Raw genomic sequence first — 27527 nt, 5'->3', positions numbered from 1 at the left:
TGGGTTTTGGAGCGAAGTTAAGAGTTTAAGATCACTAGGAACTAATTTCACCCCTATAAATTGTAATATACCAGGGGATGTGTGGGTGGACCACTTCTCAAAAATTTATGAGGCCCCTCTTAACCCCTTGGGCATTGCCCCTCCATCAATTATATTGAATATTACTTTAACGGAGGTGGAAGATGTCATTTTTGAAAGCGCGGGGAACAAAGCTCCTGGGCCCCACGGCCTATCCGTTGATCAAATCAAATCGGAACCAGACTTCTGGGCTCCATTATTGTGTAACATCTTTAACCATTTATCCCACACCCCACCCCCGGTAACTTGGTCAAATAGTACCATTGTGCCTATTTTTAAAAAAAGGCAATCGATCGGACCCTGCCTGCTACCGTCCGATATCTTTAATAGACAACACCCTGAAGATTTTAGGAAGGGTCCTTTTTAACAGGATCAGAGTTTGGGCAGAAGATAACCCCATCCTACACCCATGCCAGCTAGGCTTTAGAAGCCACGTGGGCACCGTGGAACAATGCCTAAACTCAAATCTACTAATGGCTAAGTACACTATTGCAAAAAAATCCCCTCTTTATTTAGGTTTTATGGATTTAAGTTCTGCTTTTGATTTTGTTAACCTCTCCTGCTTATGGTCAGTTTTGTTGAATTATGGTTTAGACAAATCTTTGGTTTATTTTTTGGCCCACTTGCACAGTGATTTGAGAGCCCGCGTCCGTTTGAATACCCTCGGTGAAGTCTCCAGTGATATTTTTATTGGCAGGGGGGTCAGACAGGGTTGTGTTCTAGCCCCCCTGCTTTTTATCTTGTATATAAATGAATTAAGCAGATATGTGTGTAAACTAACAACTGATGTCCCGCAAGTCAATGGTAGACCACTTCCCGCCCTTCTTTATGCAGATGACGCAGTACTCATGGCCCGCACACTTAATGCATTGCGAATTTTAATTTCAGGCTTTGTTACATATATGGCAGACCTTGGCCTCTGCACAAATTTTAACAAATCATTTAAAATGTGCTGTGGCCCAAAAAGCCATAAGATTAATCAGATTTTGACAGGGAACAATGTCTTAAAAAGCACAAGCACTTTCCCATACCTAGGCCTGTTGTTTGCTGACTCCGGCTCATGGCAAACTCATGTTGCCCTAGGAGAAATAAACTGGGCAAAGGTATAAATTCTGTAACCTCTCTTCGCCAATCCCTACACGCTGAGGTCATTACATCATTGTTACAAATTTGAAAGACCCAATGCCTACCCACAGGAACCTATGGCACCAATATACAGACGATGGAAAATAGGTTCTATAGGAAGATTTTGGGAGGGGTTATTTCTGCCCCAACTTTTGTGTGCCACCCAGAATTGAGCCTTAAGTATACAGAGGATTTTATAGGATCTAGACCCACTCTGTTTTGGTTGAAAATATGGTTGAACCCAGCTGCGTCACTGACCCGTGACATCATTATAAATTGTCTAAAATGTGATCGGGCCAGTCACATACCATGGCTAGGGGCAGTGGAAAAAAGTCTAGTGAGTGTGGAGCAGGGGCATTTATTTAGATCTCCCCATACAATAGACTGCACACACAATAACTTACTAAAAAAGGCTCTGTACAATCTTTATAACAGCGAGAGAGAAAAGAAAGAGTTTGTAAAACCGGCCACTATAAGGCTCTTAACTCTCTTGGTATCTAGTGATAGGCCTTTTGACTTGCCCGAAGGCTAACTGTGTAGAAAGATGAGCAAATGGAACAGGAGCCTGCTGTTTGGGTTCAGGGATGGGAGCATTAAAAAAACCTATTATGCTTCCCAATAGGTTTTAACAGAAATTTTGAAAACCTAAACTGTCCCTGTAACCATGGCGGGAAACAAAGCCTTTTACATTTTATGCTTTTTTGTGGTTTTTATGTAAAATATACTAAACATTTTTTAATGCTCAGCCTGATTTTAAACTAGCCTTTGGTGATTTACTGAGGTTGAGCTCTGATGAAGTAATTTTTAGAGTCAGTTGTTTTCTCAAAGCCGCCGTCATTTGCGCTTCATTTGCTTAGTTTGCACATTGCTCATATTGCACAAGTAGCTCCCTTTGCACATATTATATACATTAATTTTTTAACTGTTTTTAATTGTTGTGTATTTCATTGTGTGCCCTAGAATGTACTGATATTTTTATCCATGCCGATATTTGTAAACAATACATCATGATGAAATATGTGATTTTAGTATGTGATTTTATTAGTTCATTTTAAACAAAAAGACTGCGGTACTATGTGTTTTGGATGATTGTTGTGATTTTATGTCCTTTTATGGATGTTATCTAAATCCGAATAAAGATCTTTGACTGACTGACTACTCAGCAAACAGATGGTCTCGCTCAGAGCCATTGCCAGGTTAGTGGGAATATTGGCCTCCTCGATTCAGGCCATATTTCAAGGCCCTCTTCACTACAGGTCCCTACAACGGCTAAAGATGCAACATCTCCAGAAAGGCTTGTCCTACACAGACTCCATTCCGTTGACTCAATGGTGGCTGGGCCTCGTGGATGAGTGGAACGGCAGGGCGATATTTGGATTGCAACCAGAGTTAGTTATCGAGTCCGACGCCAGCCGCTGGGGCTGGGAAGCGTGTTGCGGAGACATCTCCACAAGCGGAAGATGGTCCCCGCAAGAGTTGTCACTACACATCAATTCCCCGAGCTCCTTGCGGGTTCTTTCGCAATTCGGAAGCTATCCCCGAAGCAGACATTTTGCTGCATCCTTCTCCACATGGACAATGTGTCGGCGGTGAGGTATATCAACAAGTTGGGAGGCACGAGGTTGTCTCTTCTTGTCAAGATAGCCAAGGTTTTTTGGCATTATTGCCTCAATCACCATATCTGGTGATTGCGGAGTACATCCCGGGCCAGTCCAATCAAGTGGCGGACTGGAATTCCATACATCTCAGGGATTACAGCGACTGGAAGTTGCTCCCCAAAGTATTTCAGTGGCTTCAGAGCATTTGGGGCCCATTTCAGATTGACTTGTTTGCCTCCAGGTTCACTTGTCAAATTCCTCAGTTCTTCAGCTGGAGGTCAGATCGGATGGCAATAGCGACCGATGCGTTCCTTCAGGATTGGTCAGGAGCACTTCAGTACGCTTTTCCCTCATTCCTCCTGATTCCCAGGGTGATGACACAGGTAATCAAACAACGGGCAGAGATAGTCCTAGTGACACCGTGGTGGACGTCTCAACCTTGGTTCCCAATGTTTGGTAAGGTGGAGTTGCGACCTTCCCAGGATGCTCCCCATTTCAACAGTGTTGCTCCTTGGCCCTCTCAAGAAGCAACATCCAATGATTCTGGAGGGACGCCTCACGCTGATGGCATGGAGGCTTTCCGGCAACAGTGGCACTTGCCAGGAGTTTCAGACAAAGCTTCTGAAATCAGCAGGCAGGCTTGGGCCCCTCAACTCGGAAACTTTACTCCTCAGCCTGGGAAAACTGGGTGGATTGATGCCGGGAATGGCATTTGGATCCCGTGGGGGCAGAGTTACCCCAAGTGTTAAATTTTCTCTTGGATAAAGCTTATCGCTCGGTCAATAATTTCAGATCGGCCATTTCAGCGGGTCATGACCTGGTTGACGGGAAACCGGTTGGCATGCATTTGGTGGTATGCAAGCTTCTTAAAGGCATACAAGTCTCCAACCCACCTAAACCCAAGCATATGGGGTTGTGGGATGTTTCCTTAGTCATTTCCTCATTCATTCACTGGCCTGCTAACAATCTCCTTTCTAGGTAACAGTTATCAGTCAAACTGGCTATGTTGGTATGCCTTTCTGTGTGTAGGCGTTCCTCGGATGTAAGAGCTCTCGACATTACAGTTAGAGTATTTACTCCAGAGGGAGTTTCTTTTAGTATTACTGGATGCACTAAGACTCTTTCACGTAATATTGACTACAATGATTTTACTGACAATGATAATTTATGTGTAGTACACTGTTTAAAAGTCTATGAGGAATGTCCAGGTTCACTGATTGCCTTATAGAAACCATTTAAGCCAGTGGTGGCAGCCACTATTGCCAGATGGCTTTGATATATCATGCAAGAAGCAGGTATTGACCTCCAAAGATTTGGAGCACTTGCTGTCAGGGGCGCTATGGCCTCCAAGTCATATATGTTGGGTTCTAACATTCGAGAAATCATGCGTTGTGCTGAATGGTCTTCAGAATCAACATTCAAAACGTTTTATTACTAGCCGATGGGAGATGTTACATCACTGGTTTTTGGCAAGTGTTAAAGTAGCATAATCTGAAGCCTCCGGACCTGTAATAGAATCAAAAATGTGCTTGCATGCGCGCAAAGAATTTTAATTTTATGAAGGACACGGAGGCGAGGATTATACCACCCGTCTTTATCAGATTGAACTTAAGCTTGCCCGCCCATGAATAATGTTATAACATGGTTTTTGTTATACAGTGGTTACAGGTTTTTCATTTCCCTTTGTTTCAGGATCGGATAAGAAGTCTGTTTGGAAGATGGATGCTCTCAAGAGTTTATGTTCAAAGGATTCTTGCTTTTCTTCAACGTTGGAGGATGTAATGGACCTGTTCACGTTATTCTTGGACGTATGTTCCCTGCAATAAAAGTGGATAATGGTACTGTGCTGACGGCTCTTATGGGCTGTGGAGGCGTGGCTTATGAGAAAGCATCATGGGCAATGTAGTTAATGTAAACTAATGGTATGTTTTTATTGGCTGCTGTGATTTTGCAGTAAAGAATAGAGAAGCATAATCCTCGCCTCCGTGTCCTTAATAGAATTGAAAATTCTTGGCGCGAATGCTAGCAAATTTTTGATTCTTAAACCAGTATTTCCGAGATTTGTCATCATTAGCAAGAGCTTTTTAGCAATGTAACAAGTTCTGTGTTGTACCTGGTATTTACCAGGGAGACTACAATTCCCATTCAGATGACTCAGGATGCCTGGCACGTAATCACGTGACAGGCGCCGCACACGGAAGTATTTTAGGGGTCCATTTTAACAAGACGTGAGGCTAGCGCCGATACCTCCCTTACAGCTCTGCACAAACCAGAGGTACCGATGGTCAGATAAGCGAGACAGCGAGGTGTCCCTCACAAAATCTGTTGGCTAAGTACTGTATGCATGGAATGAGAGCTTAGCCCGATCTCAGTTAGAAATGTGGTGCACTGAATGAAAGAGGTTATAACATCCTGCACGCTCGCAGTTAGAGACGTGGCGCGCATTGCGAATACAAGTTATAGCAGACTGGGAAGTGTTTCCGGCAATAACGCTTTGGCATTATCTTTATATTAGAGAGCTTGTGTACATCTTAATACTTGGTCAAAATATTGCATATGTTAACATTTGAGCAATACTGGTATTACTTAGGCTAACACACTTATAGTTGGATACGAGGCTTGCTAAGTGGAAGGACTAGTATAAACCTGAAAGAACATCCGGCATCTGCATGCCTGATATTTCTGCGTAGATATACTATTTTCTTAGTTCAACTCAGAGCTCTAAACATTTGGATAGAGCTCAGTCCCTTATTACCCTTGAGTTACATACTTTTGCCTGTTGATATGTCTGATATATAATATTACCAGGGTTTAGTTTGATGCTGTTTTTGTACTTGTCTGGAGCAATGTGTAGTTGTGACATGGTTTTAATTCATTTTACTACCGAGAACCTGGGATGGTTAAACCCACGAGGCATATGAGTATGATGGGACTCAGAACATTTTTTGTTCCCTGTTTTATTTTCTCTACAGAGTGGGGCCTCATTTCCCTGAGCAGTTGCCAGGTAAGGTGGGGTGTCCTCCTCACAGGGTACGGGTAAGACACACTTGACTTTCCAAGTAACTAGATGATAATTGGAATGTCACTAGTATAGTTGGAGAAGTGTGGCTCAGGGGTTAGAGGTGGCAGACCCGGAAGCTGAGATCGGCCCTGGACCAGGGTTCAATTCCCCGCCCGACGGGGGTTGGGCTCAATAATTCCACGGACTCGATAAATCTCTCGCTCCGGTGCCTACTCAACTCACGGGTTCACACTCTGCGACTCTGGGCAATAGCTTGCTTAATCTCCACAACGGCCCCTCGCGGCGGGATACCTGGCTTTCACCTTGTGGATACCCTGCCGGGGTATCTCACAGGGGAATACCAGGACGGGTTCCCTAAGCAAGCCCATAGATGCCTGCGATGTGGGCGATTTGCGCTATATAAATACATGTACATTTACAAATATAAGATATACCCAGAGTTACATGGCTTTGTAGGTATGTGACCAATTATTTCTCCTTCTGCAGATGCTAACAGCATTCCCTATACAGATGAGGACATAAAAACCTACTCATACAGGTTACATTGTTGTAATTGTTTCAACCTTGTTTTTATTATTTGTTTTTTCACTGATGGCATAATTTACACAGAAGCATTATATTTTTTGAACAGTCCTGAAGAAAGCCTAGGATTAATCTAATCCAAGTGGCTGAAACATATAGACATACCTTTCAATACGGACTGTTATTATGTTAAAACTGTTGTTGCACTGTTTTTAATCTGGGCACTTGGAGATACCTATTAAAGTTTTTTCTCGTTCTGTTCATTTTTAATTCACTTTTCCCACTTATGTGCACTGCGTCCATCATTCCTCAACAAAACACCTCTTCACATCTAGCAGATTGGATAAGAGTGCGCTATCGCTCAATTAGAGTTAGTAAAAACATCCATGAGCTCCCCTTCTTATTGTAAGGGTTATAGCCCTTGGCGCCACTAGCATGTCGCTTGGAGGAGTGCCAGATGATGAAACATGTCACCTTGGTGAGTGATGGGAATCCATCCTCCTGAAAGGATTGCCCAGGCCTAAGTACTGGTCATTCATTATAGGGTCACGTCTTGCTAAGCTTAGTGTAGTTCTGAATTTGAATAGACCCGTGGATACTTTAGTCATGCCAGGGTTTAGCCTCCTGGTAGAAAAATGATCAACCTCCCATTCTGCTTCTGTGTATGCAGGGCGTGCATGCGAGTTAGAGTGATGCTGAGCGAGATTGTTGAGTGGGTTGTTTGAAGGGAAGCCGGCGATTAATGAATAATGAAGTTGTCATTTCTGTTTTTTAATATGTGGTCGATGAAGAGCATTTCTAACTGCACTCTTGTATTTCATGCTGGTATGCATTTTAATTGAGGACTAGAGTTATATTGTTAAACAAATTTAGTCTGTGTGTCCTGCTTGTATTAGTTTATTGATTATTTTCAGTGCTCTTGTATGTCGTGCTGAAATAGACACTTAGCATTTATATTACAAAGTTCAACACTGCTGTTTATTACTATTTCCTGTATGTCTAAATCTCTGTCTGCTCTGCGTATATATCTCTGTGGCTGTGGATCTATCTATCTATCTATCTATCTATCTATCTATCTATCTATCTATCTATCTATCTATCTATCTATCTATCTATCTATCTATCTATCTATCTATCTATCTATCTATCTACTTGTCTCTTGGTCTACCTACCTTGCTGTCTATCTGTCTACCTGTCTCTCTGTCTGCTCTTTGTGTTTTTCTATTACCTGTCTGTATGTCTAACTCTCTATCTGCTCTTTTGTAGTACCAGTGGCTCTCCCATATATTGAGACCATGTGATGACCTTTGACTACCATTGTTTTAATTGAATTTAAGCATTTTACTTCACTTTGCACTTGCTTTTTGTGTCTCCTTGTAACTCCAAATGTTTGCATGTTACAGCCTTGCCAGGAACAGAACATGTGGGATCTGCGTTTTCAAGCATGAGCGAGAAAAGGTCTTTAATGTACTTGGAGTGCAGTGTTATAGACAGAGGTGCCCAAATGTGCATTGTGTTGTACATGGGGAAATTAAGCATGCAGTGCTATAGGCAGCAGTACACAAATGTGCATTATGGTGTACAATGGGAAGTTTTATGACATTTTTACTATTGGCTTTCACATGCTCTTATGCCATCTTGAATTCGGACTCCTTCTAGCTTTAACTTTGCACACACAAGCAGGCCCCCAGATCACTCATTTTGTTTAGGCTATTCACTTTCAATATTATTCTGTACTTTTGTTTTCTCTACTTTCTCAAGCTTCAATAAGGTAAGGGGGTGGAACCTGTGGGAATGCAGAAGAATACTTAAGAATTTCTTTGCCTTTGGGATGCTTTTGGGGGATGGGCTAACTCCAGTAAGTTTCCTTGGAACAGAGGAGGTCTTCTTGGAAACTTCTAGTGCATTAAGTTTATGAAACCGAGTTTTGTTTACTTGGAAAGGGGGATTTTGTTTTGACCTGAAGGGACAGATGTGTCTTTTTCAGTGTAGCAGTTCCCGACTTGCTGATTCTATTGACCGCAGCTATGTTTCACCCAGTCTGGTGTGTGCTAAGATGAAGTTATTGCAAACAGTGATGTATTTTCTCAGACTATTAGCATTGTGGTGTGCGAGTGTGTCTGTGTGCACATTCCAATCTCTAGTGGTTTAATCATCTGATGTATTCAGTGTATATATCTTTTTATCTTTTCATGCTTTCCTTTGATACCCTGTGTCTGACTACTTGTATTTAACAGTGACTATTTCTTGCAGTGAAATTATCGTTATTATCTGCTTGCATTTTATCCCAGGCTTTTAACAGATGAATTTGCTTACTTGTAAGTATGTTAATATTGCTTGCACACACACAAACACACATATATACATTGGCATAGGGTTTCATTTGACATCTGGGAAAGCCTTTCTGTTAGAGAGTGTTGCACAAATAAATCCTTACGCTTTATTCTGAAAACTGTCTTTTGTGCCTCAGCTTATGAGAGTAAAGATCCTTTCAAGGTGTTTTGTTGCTTTGCCGTGTGTGGGTCTCCATGGGAAAGTGCTGTAATTCTATTATTTGGGAGTGCAAAGCAACACATCTGTCTAACTCTGTCTAGTCTGTCTGTCTAAAAGTCTGTCTGCTCTGTCAAACTCTTTGTCTGATTTATCTATCTGCCTATCTATCTAACTATCAGCTATCTATCTATCTATACATCTATATTTGCAAACCTGTCTACATATCTATATATCTTGGCAACTATCTCTATCTCAGCAATCTTGATTATGTATGGAAATCAAGCTGTTTGTTTGTCTGTCTGTTTGTCTGTCAGTCTATCCATCTATCTCTGGATGGCTACGTCTCTATACAAGCCTCTCTATCCGACTTTACAAACCTCAAATGTTTCCTAACTTTTTAATGATTCTGTTCTATGTGTAATAAACATTTATAAAAAATATTAGAAAGAAAGCCATGAGCAAAGAGGCTGGCTCAGAATCCAATGGCAGACCAATTGTTTTTGTTAGGTCTAGTGTTATCTAAGACCTTGTAATTTTACTAACATTATGTGTGTAACATAGTTATATAGAATTTCAGCCACACCTCATCTATTGGTCTTTTTCCGTGTCGTACGCATTTTTCTTCCTCCAACTCCAGCATGCATCTTGGCCGACTCCTCCGTGAGTTATGACATGCTGCCTGTTTAAAAAGAGTACATCCACACACAAACTAGTTTTCTTCGGTGCAAGGGACTACTACAGTAATTAGTAATGTGCGCTTTTTGCAGACCAAGAAATATTTTGGCCTTCAAACTTTTTTTTAAGAGATGGGAGCCTCACCAGCTTATCAAACAATAAAAGGTGTTGCAAATTACACAACATTAAAAAAAATTGCTTAAGTGAAAACGTTGGCAGCCTGCACCAGACCTGTTGGCTCTGCAATGCTTGTTTTTATTTTAACTCATTATGCCCTTTTACGTTGGGCTTCTAATGCCATTATGGTATACCCATGTCAAGAGATGTTGCCATGTGTTCGATATCCTCTTTTATTTGCTACCATTAATACCAAGAGAATCTTTGGGACTTGACTTCACCAGCAATTTTAGTCTGCCACTTTGGGCTTTGTTGTATTTGCTAGTGCTTTTATGTTTCCCTCTTGGAACTTATTAAGTTGTCATGGTGCTTCTGATGATGTTCTAATTCTACTTATTGTCAGTTGGTGTTTCCCTGTGCCAGTGTATGGTGCGGTGGCTCGTTTCTCTGAGAATAAATTCTCAAACCTTCAGTAATACAGTTTCCTGCGTGTTATTCCAACCCACAACCCTCAACATTATTTTGGCGACGAGGACCTGTGATTTGGGAAGAAATGAAAAATGACTTTATCCAACCAAGATCGTGCTTAAACTTTATGACCCTACTCCCTTCTCCAGCGGCTGTTATTTTCAAAGGGAATTGATTTTCCCTAGCGGCAGTGTCTTCACATATTTACTTAAGGTGAGGAGGTCGCAGTGTGGGTCATTGTTTCTGCCACCGTGATTTGTGACGCTGAGAGAGCATTACTGATACGCTTCTGTTTGCCGAGAGTGTGCTCTGCTGAGACGCTTCTGGTTATTGCTATTTTCGCTTTTAAAAGTGTCTGCATTTTATCGTTACAACCCAGCAGCTTACCTCACAAGCAGTGACCGTTATTCAGTGTTTCCTCAGCGAGATCGTCTCCTCTTGACTTCTCCGGTCAAATGATGACGCTTTAGAACGTTCGTCAGGGATTGGTGATCCGACAGCGCGTCACAGAGGCTGTCGGTGTGTACGCATTGGTTGGTTCGACGTGTGCTCAGTGTGACGCCTCAGGAAGCTTCTGATCTGTTTTGTGTGAAGCGTCATTCCATTTTTCCCGACATAAGCGCCATCTGAGAGACTCTTTTGTTAAACTCAGCACGATTTCTTCTTTGCCATTTTCACAACTTCTGTGTCATCGTTTGCAGTGGAAGAAAAGGATTACTTCGTGTTGTGTTCTCTTCGAGTGTGTCACGTTTCTTGCTTTATTAACACATTTCCTTTCCAGGTTAGCATCGCAAGAACTTGCACAACCAGCAGTAAGACTCTGACATTTATCTCCATAAGGTTAAGTTCTGTTCTAATCCTTCTGCCAGCTCGGCTATTCTCTTTCTTAGAGAAATTTTTATGAGAGAAGGTTTTCCTGAGTCACTTGTTTCAGACAATGGTGTCCAATTTGTTAATGCTGAAATGCGTGTCTTTCAGTCTGAATCTGGGATTAAGCACCTGAGGAGTTCGGTGGGACATCCTCAAACCAACGGTCAATTTGAGAGAATGAGTCGTGTGCTTGTGGAGTGTATTAAATGGGCCAAAGGTAACAATTTTGATGTGGAGAGTTCAGTGAGGTCCATGATTTGGTTCTACCGCACTACCCCACATTCTGTAACTAAGGTCGCTCCCTTTGTTTCTCTCAGAGGCAGAATGCCTACATCAACTCGTTATCCTGCCTGGCTTTTGAGAACTGTTGCTCAAAAGGTTTCTACACATCTTGCTGGTAATGATGAATTGCAATTGCGTGTTAAAAATGCTCAAGACAAAATGGCCTCCAGGTTCAATGACAAAAAATCCACCAAGAGTATCAATATTTCTCCTGGAGACATGGTGCGTGTGAAAAATTATAGGTCTGTTAAGAAAGGTTCGGATTCTTTTGGTGAACCTGTTCGTGTTGAGAAAGTGTGCGGAAATGCTGTCATGGTGGAGGGAGGTCATTGGTGGAATCTGTGTAAAGTTATTAGGCTGAATGTGAGTGATAGCGTCCATGTGTCTCAACCTGATGCTACTTGTTCTGAGGTGAGACCTGCTCCGCCCTCTTTGAGCTATAATGCTGATGTGTCTCATTTGGGAGATTGCTCTGTGAGGAAGTCCACACGTGTAACCCGTCTTCCTTGGAAACTTCGTTAGTTTGCTGAAGCTCACATCTGTTAGCTTTTCTCCTTGTAATTTTGCTAGTTATAGCATCTTTGTTTTTTTTTCTTTCTTTTCCTTTTTGCCCTGTACGTTTCTACTTTTCTTTGGAAAAAAACTGATAATGTTGTATTTGCTAGTGCTTTTATGTTTCCCTCTTGGAACTTATTAAGTTGTCATGGTGCTTCTGATTATGTTCTAATTCTACTTATCGTCAGTTGGTGTTTCCCTGTGCCAGTGTATGGTGCGGTGGCTCGTTTCTCTGAGAATACATTCTCAAACCTTTAGTAATCCAGTTTCTGCGTGTTATTCCAACCCACAACCCTCAACAGGCTTCACCACAAGGTGCAGCAATCTACTTGATGCGGAAAGAGCAAATTTTGGTGACAGTCACCAGAATCTGCCCTGGGCTCTGCCACTGCTACTCCTGTAACAATTTATCTTTGTTCAAAACAACGTTTATCATGTCTCTGAGTTGTTTTTACAACTTTTCAGGGTTCTAGGCTTTTTTTTTTTTTACTTTTCTACATTTTCATTTTGTTAAAACCACATAACACTCTGTCAGAAGCGGCAATAGATAAATACATCTTCATGCTCCCAATCATTTAGCAGATTTTTACTCCTCTTATAGATAACTTACGGCAGAATGTGGCAGTCCGCCATGGTGCAATGGTAATCCCCGCAGCTTGGCATGCCGCTGCATACGCCTGGAGGCTCTTACAAAGCATGTCTCCTACTCCTACTGAGCCCACAGAACACAAGTCGTATGTGCAGTGGTTGTAGTAGTCAAAGGGGCTCACTGTATTGTGGCAGTTTATGAAAGGTCCATTTGTGTCGGTGATCATCCCACAGGAATTCAAGGCCGTGTACGGTGCTATCTGGGTTGGGCCACAAACTGGGCAAGAGCCCCCACAGTCATCTCTGCACATGGCTCCGAAAATCGGTACTTCCCACGCGTCGCCGAAAACATTCACATTCGTGGTAATCTGTTTATCTGGCAGCTGGAACTCATCTCCGGTATTTTCATTGAAGTTGCCACACAGACCTCCTAGTTTCCCCTTGTAGGTGCTGGGGACGCTGATCATCACATAATAGACAGTGTCGTAAAGTACGGTTAGACCAAAATCAGTCTGGAGAACAATGTGTATCCCCTCCTGGTTGATCCATATTGTGCCGTCATTAAGGGTCAGTGGTAAATTGTTAATTTCTCCGTCGACCTGCCAATAAAGAAAACAAACAGTGATGAAGGGTTAGAAAACTGGACCTGCATTGTCACTTTTGTCTCATCAGTGTGCAGTCTGTGTTTTGACAAGTGGAGTTCTTGACATCATGCATAGTGTGCACCGCACAGCTTCTGACACTCATTTTGAAGGGTTAGTAGTAGTGCGCGGCACTTTTGGCAGCTTGCCCACTTCTGACCAGGGTACACTTTGCATGAACATTGAGCCCCCCCCTCCCTCCAGTGTTTTGAGGTGGCTCAACCAGACATGGTGGCAGAACAGCCAATCAGTTTAGAGAGTTTTGTCAACCTCTGTGTATACAGAACTTGCCTCAAAGAACAACTTCCATCTTGCTGAATCATCAGGAAAAGGCATGTATGGTGTCCCTAAGAATGCAAGGTGCAACCCCCTGCGTGTAAGGGAGACTGCTAGGGAGGTGTTAATAATGAGGTCCCGACACAATGGTAAAAATATCACTAGTACCCAGGTAGAGATCATAAAAAAGTCACACTTTCAACCACTCACTACCTTTTCAGGGATTGGAAGTCTACAGCCATGAGGTAAAATCCCCTGTACCCTAAGTAAATTCAAAATTAGTCAATGTGTCTAATATACCCGCATTGTAGTTCTCGAACACCATGGTACAATCTTTAGACCAATCTTTTGCGACATGGAGGTGACATGAAATAGACTGAGAGGTCACTTGCATCTGACAGGTATACTTAAGAGGATCTAGCTTCTCATGAGCAAGCTTGGCGTTGAGAGTATACAGTATGTCCTGAATGGTGTGTGACAACAGACAAAACTCAAGGCATTTCTACTGGAAAGTAACTTTTTCTTCTGTTTATAACAACATGATGCTCTTGCTGTCCTATTGTTGACACATGACATTTTTGCAGTTGGAATACTAAAGCATTGTGCTTATAAATACAACTATTAACACCAGGCCTGATGTCGTCTTTCGTTGTTGGAATTGTACCCTGTTTGAAGTCAGGGGACACCCCGCCAAGCATGCCAGGTCTAACATCCCCCTTCGAAATTACTATTCATAATCATCATCTTTTAAATGAATCCCCTCCTAAAGGTCTGGGTTAATGAATGTAAATGAGGCTGGCATTAAGTCTATCTTTTTGTTCATAGGGGATGCATACTAGCGGGTTGGGCTGATTTTTCACATTTTTATGGTAATTTTAATGCTAATGTGCATATGATTGGCCCATGTCTTTCACATCACAGGCGAACTAAAACATGGAGAGGTGCCTTATAAGCTTACTTTGATGCTGTTGTAGACTCACCTTCACTTTCCACTGTATACCTCTTTCGATGACGATAGTATATCCATATACATACACGGTCACCATCCTGGTAACAGCCACATTGCCCTTACCAAAGCTTTCATTTTCAGCTACAACTGAGAATGCCCGCAGTCTTGAGTCGTCCTCAGTTACTTTGGTCAGTATGTATGTGCAGGTGCCTTGGAATTCAAAGGGAAGGCCATCAAATGAAATGTAGTGAAGATCTCCGGATGCAACGCATTTTCCAAAGCTGATTGGTTGACATCCCTGGATGCCGTTCACCACCTTGCACTGTTCATTGGCATCACAGAGTACATTAATGCAGGTCACAACTCCATTTTCACCGCACGTGCAGCGCTCCTTGCATAAACTGCTTGGATAGAACTCTTGCCCCCTCTTGTAGTACTGTTCATTGTACACACACCCACATTGTGCGATTGGCACACATTTGTCTCCACTCAAGATGAAGCCATCATTGCAAAAGCATCCTTCTGTACAGGGTGCATCGCAGCCCACCGGAGCGGAAAGACCAAAGCAGGTGACAGGGCATCCATTTCCACATAACTCGTAGTGCATATTCACGGGGCAAGAAGGAGCTGAGAGAAAAAAGAAACATGGTGTAAAACAATTGAAAAAAAGTAATAAAATGTGAGCACTCAGAGAAAAAGCAACATGCACTATCGAGTACATCTGTAAGCAGAAATAAAATGTAAGCAGTACATTGAGAAAATATATTAAAATACAATCAGCACATTGAGAAAATATAATGCCATGTAAAAACATCATTGAAAAGTAAGATTATGAAGTAAGAACTTTTTTAGAAAGTTATTACATGTTTTAAGTATATGGAGAAAAGGAAGTATGCATACCTATACGTGTCAGTAAAAAACATAATTAAGCACATTGATAAAAGATAATCTTAAATTATGAGTGCATGGACAAAAAGTAAAAACATTGAAGTATATTGAGAAAATACGTTATATTTAGTAAATGCGCTGAGAAAATGAAGCTCTAGTACACCGCTGAAAATAAATCACGTAAAGAGACACAAAGAATAATGTGCTTAAGTTCAGAAAACAATGACATGGTGTAAGTATGTTGTGAAAAAGTAATATTATTCTGTGGATACATTAAGAACAAGCAACATGATGTAAACACACTGAGAGAAAACATTAATATCTTGTAATTACATAGAAACATTGCGACTGTGCTGTAAGTACATGGAGACAGTAGGAAAGCATGTTGTAACTTCACAGAGAACAAGCATTTGCTATGCAATAGGTCTCGCATTAGGAAAATTTGAGCTTCTGGTATTGTAAATGGCAATTTTTTTTATTTCTGTGTTGGTTTTGAAAATAGCTAAATTAATAGCTTTGTCATTTACAATGCAAATAGTTTTAACTTTCGCAAATGTGACACCTATAGCATTGGTAATGCATTATGTGTTGTATTTACGTGACTTAGAAGTATTGCTATTACAAATAACAATGGGTTTTACATTTTTTAAATAATTAATACTTAAATAAAAGTTATAGTAATTTATAATAGCAATAGCTTAAACTTTTGTAAATAACGTTTGTGAAGATTATGTTCAGTGTATTTTATTGTGACCAAAATCCAAGAACAGAAGTGAAATTTTAACATCTTTCTGTGACATTTGTAATAAAGCTTGAAACATTGAGAGAACATATTTGAACCAGTTGTTGTTGAATGGTTGCACAGATTGATGCTGTGATGTCGCAGAGTGATGTTATGGTGGCGACGAGTGATGCTGTGGCGTTCAGTGATGCTATGGTAGCGCATAGTGATGTTGTGGGCCCCTGAGTGATGCTGTGGTGGTGCTGAGTGGTGCTGAGTGATGCTGAGTGGTGCTGAGTGATGTTGTGGTGGTGCTGAGTGGTGCTGTGTTGGTGCTGAATGATGCTGTGGTGGAGCTGAGTGGTGCTGTGGTGGTGCTCTGGTGGTGCTGAGTGATAATGTGATGGTGCTAAGTGGTGCTGAGTGACGCTGTGGTGGTGCTGATTGGTGCTGTGGTGGTGCTGAGTGATAATGTGGTGGTGCTGAGTGAAAATGTGGTGGTGCTTAGTGATGCTGGGGTAGCGCTGAGTGATAATGTGGTGGTGCTGAGTGACAATGTTTTTATGGAGCAACAATTATAAGGTAGTGAGAGAGACAAGAAAAATACTAGCTATTTACAGTGAAAGGTACAGACCTAGTAGATTAATAAGCAGAGTAAGCAGGAGGTACTGCAGCACATGTCTGTGAGCGACGAGCAGCGGCGTACACCAAGAAATTTTAAATTGCGCTTACAAGTATTTTTTAAACATACTATAGTGTAACATTTATGACATCTTTGTTATCACCGAAAATGTCCCTTACCTGAGTCACCAGCAATGAACAGTCGCTTTTGTAAAACCAACCTCTTCCAACGGTAAAAAAAGGAAATATTTTGCTTTAGTAGTATGCAGGTTTAAAGAGGAACCGGAGTCGAAAATTCCCAAAAGAGTAAACACAAAGTCGGCAATGAAATAGAGTCACTAGCAATGAACTGGCGGTTTTGTAAATCCTACGGTTAGAACAAGACTCAGAGATTGAGTTGTTTTTTTTATGGAGTGGGATAAAGCCAATCCAAAGTTAAGGGATAAAATTAGAAGGAAAAGTCATCAGGACCCAGGAGAAGGATCTCAATTAGAAGCAGGGCCTTGGAATAGGACCTCTTTCTTTGGACCACTGAACCAGGGCTAATGAAGCAGTATCCATCTTATAGCCTAGGTGTGGTATTGTGCAATCTACTAGTTGCCTCCCGTACCAGGGCTTTGTCTCTGGAACCCTCCCTAAAAGGTTTAGAGCCCGAGGCAGATTGACCCAAGACTGGTTAAGAATATGACAAACATGAGGCTGAAGAATGGCTCAAGCGGAATTCATTGGTACTGTTGAGGTACTGAAGAGGATGATTGTTGTGAGAAATAAAATTAATTTGCTGCATATTTTGGGAGGGATCGCTAGTGTCAGAGATGCAGGACTGAGTGTAAGCATACAGCAACTACAGTGGGTGAGGTAATTTGTGCTTTTTACACCAACCAAACTGCTTTATTTCCAGTATTGCCACTGAGATCGTTCTGTAAGTTGCAATTTTAATGACCTATTTTTGAGAGTATTGGACAATTTGACCTTCTGTATCATTAAATGAACAATGTGGGCAACACTGCTTGTGTACCATTTTATATTTGGTCTAGGAGATGCAAAGGTGTGCACTTGGGATGTGGTGAAATTTAAGGCTGGAGACGTTTTGCATGAGAGCATCAGCATTGATGGTATTTTCCTCTTGGCCCACAGTGAGGCGGGCCTCACAGAGTTAGGGTTGGCCTCATTGCCGCGTGCAGCATGAATGTTGAAAACGAGGACATGGACAGACCATGCGAAGAGCTGCCAGTCCCAGAGGTGAAGATTGGGTATCTTGAATTCTGCGATGTCAGGGCCCTTCCACTTCACTGGTGAACGTATTGACCACTTGAGTAAATCTAAAGGTGCTGTCATATCTTTATTTGCCTCTTGTGTGTCAGGTCAGGTGATGAGTTTGCTGAGCAGGGACAGCAGAATGAGATCATCTGCTAGGCTGCCAGGGTTAGCGGTAAAAGGTTCATGCGTTTTTGTTGAAGGATTATAGACTGACTTACAGGAGACAGATTTTGCCAGAAGACGTCATGTATACTGTGCATCATCTTTCAGCCGAACTGGGTAAGATTAAGCTTTTTTTATATATTTTTTTAGGAGGATATTCTAGTTAAAAAGTGGTAGCGCTGAGAGTATAGAACCAGATGTGGTTAGCTAGGAGTCACTGAGGAGTAAATAGCTAAAGCTGCTATTATAGTTAAGGTTGTGAATCCTTGTGACATGTTGGCAATACCCATACAGTGAAGAGTCCACCTCTGATGAAAAGCCCAGAATTGCATGTGATAAGCGCTGTCAATGGTAGATTCAGCAAACATTGAGCAGGAGCATGTGAGACTGTGGGTCGAACAAATGAGGCTTCTGCTGGGATTGTTGTGCCTACTCCAAGCTTTGTGACCACTTGTGGAAATGGGAGCGCAATTTCCCTCTCATGGTAAATAGGTCACAACCCTTTTGATTAGGCATTTGTCAGGTTTTCTTGTGCTATCTACTGGCAAAGAGAGAGATGTATGAGTGTATGGGGGAAGGGAGGTGCGCATGGCTGCAGCGAGAATATGCCATGGGCGCATGGTGTTGAGCAGGTGTGATTTGATGGTGAGATGCTTAGTGGGTCAGGCAATGGTGATTTCTGGACTTTTTTGCATGACTCTCCATACCTGGAATTGGAAGCTATGTCTCTTGTTTTGGTTGGTGACTTGATGTTTGTGAAGCGGAGATGCGCTCCCCTGGGTTTGCAGAGTTTAAGAGAAGGTTTGAAGTTAATGGTGACCTGCAGAAACACAGCCTCACACTCCTTGTACTACACAGGGTTCAACAAAGTACACAGGGTTCCTCATAATGCTTGGTGATAATAATAAACAAAAGCAGCAAGGTCACTGCCCCGCCCGAGAACAGTTGTAATTCAAGGCGCATAAATTTGCGTTTCGTGGCTGCCTTACTCGGCGCGCGCTCTCTGTGAGGGTGACAACGTTAACCTGGCACGCGCGGTACAGCAGCGTGCTTGAGTCAGAGCCGGCGGGCGGGCGGATGGAACGCTGCTGTTGGTGGATCCCAATGAGAGACAGCGGCTGGAGGTGGTGCCCGTGCGAAAAGCGGCATAGCCCAGTATCCCCGCACAGTATCACAACCCGCCGCTCGCACCCTAAGACCACATGATAGCCACCACGGCCTCGAACTGGGCTATACCAGTGCCCCACTATCACGGGCTACCATTCCTAGAGGCTGTGCTCGGCAGGCCAGTATGAGCGTAGGGGCGACAGGCAGCCCGGAATAGACGCCACACAGCGGGAGCCCAGCGTCCTGAGCAGAGCTCCCACCGGGGGAGGGCGGAAGCAGCTGCGCTCAGTATGTCTTCGTCCCTAGGGGCCAACTGGTTTAGGGCCCGCGCCCGGCCCCCGAGATCCCTGACCTGAGCCACCTGACCGAGGAGGAGCGCAACATCATCATGGCAGTCATGGACCGGCAGAAGCAGGAGGAGGAGAAAGAAGAGGCCATGCTCAGGTAAGCGCCCCCAGCACCGGTGTGTGTGCGTGTGAACAGGGGAATTCTTGTATGGAAGGTGGAAGCTATCGGAGTGCCTTTTGGGATGCTTTGGGGGCGCCATATCGATGGTCTTATATAGCTGCTGGGCAGGCATCTAGGAAGCTCTACCTCCTGCACTTCTAGTCCTTCAGGGGAGTGGAGAATAGAGGGTACATAGTGGACCAAACCACCGCGAGACACTGAGCGAGAGAGCATCAGCGCGCACACTCGAAGGCAGTCCCCACCGGGTGGGCAGCAGCGGAGGGCGCACAGAAAGGAACCCAACGCCAGGAGGGGTGGAGCGCACGCACACACACGTTGCCCAGCGCCGAGATAGGACATAGAAAAAAATCCTTTTTCTTGGCTCATTTTCAGGACCAAGTTAAACTATTGCACTGCTTCACCCTGAGGAAGACAACGAATGCTTGGGACTTGAGCATGCAGGGCACTTTGCAAGGGCAGATGGGAGGGCACTATTAAGTTCAAAGTAGAGCTCTTTGGAAGAGATGAAAAGTTGTCTTAATTCAACGGAAGGGGGTATAGAAGGGAACTTTAGAAGTGAGGTGAGGTAAGGAGGGGAGTGTGTGCGTACGTGTGTGCATGCGTGAGTGTGGCTGCGCGCATGATTGAGAGAAGCGCTGTGTGAATGTGGGACAGGAGATGTGCACGGCGCCGGGCTGCACGTGTGCGTCCACAGAACCAAATTGATGCGCGTGCCCTGGTTTGTCTCCCTTGAGAGGCATCTCGGCAACAATAGGTCTCGAGGGTAAGACCTACAAAGGTACCAAACACAAGTTAAAGGATAATACAGCAGTGAATGTTAAACACTCCAACCACAAGAACACACAGGGAAGGCACTTCCAAAGTCAAGGAGAATAGAATTTTCAGTAAGGAGCCCCTGGCATTGGAGCCTGGTATTGGAGCCCCTGGTATTGGGGCCCCTGGCATTGGAGCCCCTGGCATTGGAGCCCTTGGTATTGAAGCCCCTGGTATCAGAGGCTTCACTAGGGTTGGTGTCACCCAGCGCGGTAACTCATGGTGTCACCCGTGCGGTCCGCACCACTGCACCCTCCTAGTGACGCCACTGCTGCTTGCTACCCACTCTGTGCTCTTATGCATATTTCTCCCTTTGTTTGCACTTTCCCACTGATGACCTTTCTTTCACCCTGTGCACATGGTACATTTCCTGGTCTTCTGACACACACCGGTTCTGCTGCCCGTATATGCAATTTATTTCTGCCTTCCCTGTAACCTTCCGTTGGAAGGAAGGCCGGGAATGTCTCCCTCAGTGGTGAACAGTGTGGCACTGTGTGTAGGGGTGTGTGTAGCCCCATTCAGGGTGGTGGTGTTGTCCATTCCCCTCTGCGGCCTCCTGTCTGGTTGCCAGGCCCAGAGTCTGGAGTTTTCCTTTCCAGGTCACGGGGAGGAGGGGCGAGGGAGGCAGGCAGGAGGAAGGATGGTGACCCGGCTTGAATGGAAGTAAGCCTGTGCCGGCTGGGAGAAGCCCTCTGCCCGCCGGCCCCAGAAGGATGGAATGATGAGACTGCCCGAGCGGGGATCGAACTTCAGATAACAACATCCGAGGGACAACTTTACAACTCATGAGACAACTTACTTCAATGAGGAACCATTAAACTCGCTAGCACAACTTCTCTCATTTACAGCACTTAGAAACGGCTGAGGTATGGCCTGTGGCACTACACCTACTGCTACCTGGATGATTAACGAGTGCCCCCTCCCGGTATTTCACGTGGGGCTTATACCAACCTAACGAGTGTAATGTACAGGGCTACATGGCACTTACACTTTTTCCATTGGTGTAATTTAAATCAAGGGGCTAATAGCGCCAAATGTACCGGTGCTTAATATATCGGCCTCGGAAGGATTAGTGCCCGAGACGGCTCAGTTTAGGCCGATCTCTGGCTCACTCAGGTGAGAGTTTACGTGACTCGCCTTGTGGGCATTTCTACACGCAATGAACATTTTAAAATGAAAGCAAGTTCCCCAAAGTCAACCTTTTAACCGAGGAGAACATGTTACACACCAGACAACTGTGCAACGAGGGTCCGTAGTGTTCAGCCATTAGCACCGCCCTCAGGGCAGCACTGACGGGAAGTGCAGGAGTAAAACACTTCACACCTGCAGGGTCTGACTGTTCACACCACCCCTCTAACACCCTGAGGGCCGCATTGCACGGAGGGACAGGGTGGACAAACCCGTGCATGCAGACCAGTGCACAGAGGGCAGGAACACAACTGTCACCCCACACACACCACCTAGGACAGCAGTGCACAGAGAGTAGAGACACAACTGTGCATGCAGAGCAGCAGTGCACAGAGAGGTACGAAGAAGATAGTGCATACGGGACAGGACAGTACACAAATGGGTTCTGCCTACTGTGGTCACAGGACAGCCGTCCCATTGGTGGATCTCGCAGAGCGAGCTGGGTTTGTAGTCTGCCCCTTGGTTCGGCCCCCCACTCCCCAGGGGCAGGGGGATAGTGGCTGGACCGGGGGTCTCAGTGGAGGCCACCCCCGGGAAGTTGAGCCCGATCACCAAGAATTGGTGGGAGATAAGGGAAGCAAAGGCAGGGAAGGAGAAAGAGCGGGCCTACCAGGCAATTGGGCTGGGCCAGCTAAGCCATAAATCTAGGGTAGGAATGTGGTAGGGAGATAAGGGGTATTTAAGGGGGGGCACCGGGCATAAGGCTCTCTTTCTCCGGAGAATCTTGGCAGGAGAAGAAAGGCAGCGTCGACAGAGTGCGAGGTGAGGTGGGGGGGTGTGGGCCGGGGGAGCTGCAGGGTAGTGGGTATAGCAGATAACGAGTGGGTGAGGGACACGGGGCAGCGCTTGTAGATGGTGCAATGCAAGTAGATGTATGAGTGGGTGGGACAGCAAGAATCTATGGTGGTGGAAGATATAGGAAAGTGTTCGTCACCCCCCGCAATTTCAGCCAATCATGGACGGCGCAAGGGGTGTCAGAGGATAGGGGGGCAGCTGGGGTTCTTGGTGCTGGCTTCACTTTCTCGGGACCGTGGTGGTCGGGCCTGGGCTAGCTTGGGGTTGAATATGGGCGGAGTAGGGGCAAGGGGTCTTGTGCCGCACGCAGGCAAGGACATCGCGAGGTGGTAAGTAATTTGTGAAAGTTATCGTATAAAGGGAAGGATGAGGCGGTGTCTTCCGGGCAGTGGCGAGCGTAGGAATGGGATTGTTGTCAACTGACCATGGTGTATACCAGAGGCGCAACTAGAGCCAAATTTCGGGGGGGGGCTAAGAAAAAATTGGGGGGGGGCTCAAACTTCAATCAGTAGGCAGATTGGAGCTGCAGGGCCTCCAACAAGGGGTGAAAAAACAGCAACGCCTAATTAACATTCAAATGGTCTTTTAAAGACCTGTGAAACATTCGGGTGCGGCTCTGTGTGTTCCCGGGATCTGTCTCATCCCGGGTTGCCACACATGACTGGAGGCGCTGAAGCCCGGTGAGTCCAATGGGTGTTGCGCGCCTGGTGTATACACAATACTACAGAAGGATCATGCCTCCGATACAAAGAGAACAGAAGGGGGATATTACATGTGTAGCAACATCATATTGTTGGAGGTCACTCGTTGGTAAAGAGGCACGCAAGGTATACTGCAGGGATTAGGCATATATTTGTGGGTACAGAGCTGGTTGCGGCTCCCAGCAGAGGCAACAAGTAAATGGAGCTATTAAGGCATTGCATGTCATTAAGAGCGGTCCCAGTGAAATGTACGGGTGGTTGGGCTCGGGGGATAGCAGGGTGCAAAACAGAAACTGTGGTAGAAGGAAAGGGCGCCAAAGGGATTGGGGGGATAGGGCACCAACGCAGGCAGCCACAGAAGACCCGGCGTAAGGGGTAAGTGGCAGGAAAAAGGGGTTGGCATTGGAAAGGAATTGGTAAGACGAGGAGAAAAGGGAGGGCGCATCAGCTGCGGGGTGCGAAGGTTAGGGGGCTCTGCTGGGAGGAAGGGGGGCTCAGGGAGGGACGAAGGGGTGGGGGGCAGGACAGGTGGCGATACAGAAGGAATGGAGGAAAGAGGGGATATTACATGCAGAGCCCATCATGTCGTGTGGATGGCACTAGACGGTGAATAAGCACTAAAGGCATAATGGAATTAATGATGGATTGTGGATTAACGAACGGGTTGGCTATGAAGGGCGCACAGCAGAGGGCAAAAGGGGAAAGTTCATGTTGCAGACACTAGAAGACAGTTATTGAGCCGGGATGCGTAAAACGTCATTAGGCGCGGTCATTGGTGGATCTCGCAGAGCGAGCTGGGTTTGTAGTCTGCTCTTCTCGTACACCTGCCCTGGTCTCTGCGGCAGCACGCTCTATGTGCACGCTCTGACGAGTAGTGTTTTGAGCTGTGCGCATTTGTCCTCGGGCGGTGACGTCATGCGCCCTCCCATTGGCGGATCTCGCAGAGCGAGCGGTGGGTTTGGAGTCTGCTCTGCTTGTGCACCTGCCGCGGTCTCTGCACAAAGCTCACGCTTCACCCCCCACGGTACCCCCCGAGCCGAGGAATCATGGCCCAGCCCGGTGCAGAGAAGGTGAGTGAGGGTGGCAGTGAGGGGCATGAGCTGCGGGCGAGAGAAGGGGTCAAGGCTACTGGTGGGGGCATTCATGGCTGCGTGAGGGGCTCTGGGGGGGCAGAGAGGAGCTGTGGGGTGAGTGAGGGTCTCTGGGGGAACAGAGTAGACTTGTGGGGTGCGTGAGGGACTCTGGGGGAGCAGAGAAGACCTGTGGGGTGCGTGAGGGACTCTGGGGGAGCAGAGAAGACCTGTAGGGTGCATGAGGGGCGTGCACGGCCCCGAGCTGGACGTGCTCGTCCACAAACCAGAATCGCCGCGCGTGCCCTGGTCTGTCTCCCTTGAGAGGCATCTCAGTGACAATAGGTCTCGAGAGCGAGACCTACAAAAGGGTGTTCTGCACAATTGTATGACCCCTTTGGCAGTTGCTGGCACTCGGGCAGATAAGTTCTAGGGCATTGCAGTTACGGCTTCTAGGCACATTTGTAAGCATCAATGTGCTTTTGGCAGTTGCGCACTTCAAGATGATCAAGTTTACGCTTCAACAGCAAATTAGCTCCTCTTCTCTAACGTCAGCACCACCAATTCTTGGACTAGATTGGAAGCTGCCAAATGACACAGTAGTGCTCGTACTTGCAATGTCTTGGTTTATTTTACATACGAACTGGTCAGAGAGACCAAGGGAATCTCTCCCATCTAGGTTGGCCCCTACCTTCAATATCTAGGACAATCAACTTTCCCTGGGTGTTCCTCATGGAAGCAGGAGCAGTTAAGCTTCAAGGCATGAGGCAGATCCTCCATCAGAAAGTGCAGATTTCATGTGATCTACTCTCACCTCTGGGAGACTGGCTGTCATGAAAACAGCAGCCCTGGCCACAAAGAAGCCATTGCAACACTTTTTGGAGCACACTCCTCCTTGGAACTGGAATATAAGGAGGAGGGTTATCTCATGTTTGCACACCCTTTCAAGACAGCATATGTGGATCAATAGACAGCTTCAGAACTGGATTGGGTGGTTCATTTTCAACTGTCATTTTATAGCTGTTCCTCAGGCTCAGTCTTTGGGCAAGGTAATGCAGGTAGCAATGAGGGTGGCTCCAAGCCGAAGTATCCTAAACAAGTGGACAACAGAGTAAGAGCTCTGCACCCAGCTGCCATCAGTCTCCCTGAAGCACTAATCAAAAAGGAGAAGAGGACATGCCCTGCCTAGAGAAGTCCTCTCCTTCAACAACAGAAACTTCAGATCCACCTCCTCTTCTCAACAAAATGGCAGTGCTCAGACAGAACTAATTAGCAGCCTTTTGCTAACAAGGTACTCACTGAATTTCTAAAGCTAGCCATATTTGCATCTTCTTCTTTTTAGTGTCTGGATTTAAAATCCAGCCACAGGAAAGAATGCAATACATTTCCACTGTCTGGGGAAGCAATGTTAATCTTCCATCTTGTGACATACTAAACCAGAGGTATCCAAGATCGATCCATCTGGTCTTAGTATTCAGACTAACAAAACACAGAGCCATCCTACTATACATGTCCTACACACTCACTGCATGTACACGCATGACATGTGATGTCAGAGCAATGTTCTGGGTATCAAGCAACAGAGGAACTTTACATGAAAGGAGCCAGTAGGTGACTTTTCTTGACAAAGTTCTATTCACACTACTGCTTTCCAAAAAAAGAGTACGCTGCCACCCCCAATTAAAGGATTGCACCCAGGGCATGGAAAGCACTCCAATACCCACTATGAGGACACACTTAGTATGCCAACCCCAGGTCACGGAATTGGTTCTGGACCTCACATTACCAGGGATAGGCCTAGACCTCTGCGCAAGCGAAAGATTAACATGGCGCCAAAAAAAGTCAAGATATCATTTTCACATATAGTTGGGTAATCGTGGCAGATATATAGGTTGGTTGCCATGTGTGGAACATTCATGCCCAACAGCCACTATCAAATGCCTTAATTTTCGCACCTTACAAGAAATGGCACCAAGATGTTAGACATTTATTAGGAGTTATAGTTTAGCAGCAAACTCTGAATGATGGCCTTTGTGTGTGGGGCAGGGTTAAGCCTAGTATGTAGAAGGATTTATATAAACATGAAAGAGGTCAGTGAAGGACACTATTTGAAGATCAACGGGATGATACATGAGTGAAAAGTCTACTTATTTATTTTGGTTTAGACAGTGCGCATAAACACCGGGGCTCATGGTGACGAGGCGCGTTCTACCGTGATACATTGCACATGGGAAAATAAAATAATTTAAATTATGAGCAGACTTTACACTGTAGCATTTCCAGGTGGGAGAAGCACCCAGCATGTAGTCTTGGATAATCAGGTAGACGCAATGGAAACAGTACCGCAATACATATGGTGGTACAGTGAATATACGAGGGACGGTCTGGGTGTTCTGGGATCTTTTCAGTAGGAATAGGTTTGTAGGCAGGCTGCAAGAGGCTGTGTGTGATCTAAGCCCTGTGGAGGAGGGGTTGAGGTGATCTGTGTTTACATCTCTTTGAGAAGGAGTCATGAGTTTAAAGAATTTCTTGTATTAGAGGGCGAGTGGGGGCTACGTGTGATGGTGGTTTGTCTGTGAGTAAATGGGTCAATGTATGAAAAGGTTTCGCGATGTATATTTGACGGGCACAGATGCACGCCAGCTAAGGCTTCGTTCGATCGTGCCCAGTGTCTCACCTCGCTGTGATCCGAAGTCCCACTCCTTTCCTCGGGCTCCAGATCAACAGCTGCCACCACAGTGCACAGGAAGCACAACCTCTGACCCTGACTACACTGTTTCACATACACATCCCGCGCATGCGCACACCACTCGTTAGCAAAGACGTCATGCGGCCTCCCATTGGTGGATCTCGCAGAGCGAGCGGTGTGTTTGAAGTCTGCTCTGCTCGTGCACCTGCCACGGTCTCTGCACAAAGCTCGCGCTTCACCCCCCACAGTACCCCCCCCGAGCCAAGGAATCATGGCCCAGCCCGGTGCAGAGAAGGTGAGTGAGGGGGGCAGTGAGGGGCACAAGCTGCGAGTGAGAGAAGGGGCCGAGGCTACTGGTGGGGGCATTCATGGCTGCGTGCGGGGCTCTGGGGAGGCAGAGAGGAGCTGTGGGATGCGTGAGGGTCTCTGGGGGAGCAGAGAAGACCTGTAGGGTGCATGAGGGGCGTGCACGGCGCTGGGCTGGACGTGCTCATCTACAAACCAGAATCGCCGCACATGCCCGGGTCTGTCTCGCTTGAGAGGCATCTCGGTAACAATAGGTCTCGAGAGTGAGACCTAAAAAGTGACATATTGTAAGGATATAATTACAAACTTTCATTTGCATATTCGACTTGGGTCCCGATTGGGAGTGAGGTATTGAATTCTGATATATGTGTTAATTCCTGTTACTGAACATTTCTGAATTCCGATCAGTTCCGTCAGTAACAAATTCCTTGTATAATTCCCCCTTTTCCAAGAGAAAGATCAAATGAACAAGTTTTTAA

The 27527-nt window shown here is 45.3% G+C and overlaps 1 protein-coding gene across 1 annotated transcript in view; it reads right to left on the bottom strand.

Annotated features, from left to right (window-relative positions):
- The window catches only part of LOC147701265 (IgGFc-binding protein-like), a 441798-nt gene that overhangs the window by 125814 nt on the left and 288457 nt on the right, over window positions 1-27527 (bottom strand). The window contains 2 exon segments of the mRNA XM_086929330.1: window positions 12416-12992; window positions 14291-14886. Coding sequence (XP_086785456.1) covers window positions 12416-12992; window positions 14291-14886 — 1173 coding nt within the window.

This window comes from Lissotriton vulgaris, chromosome 7, assembly GCF_964263255.1.
Source record: "Lissotriton vulgaris chromosome 7, aLisVul1.2, whole genome shotgun sequence".
NCBI lineage: Eukaryota > Metazoa > Chordata > Amphibia > Caudata > Salamandridae > Lissotriton > Lissotriton vulgaris.
The sequence above is the reverse complement of the archived record's forward strand: the minus strand, read 5'-3'. Positions and strand labels throughout refer to the sequence as shown.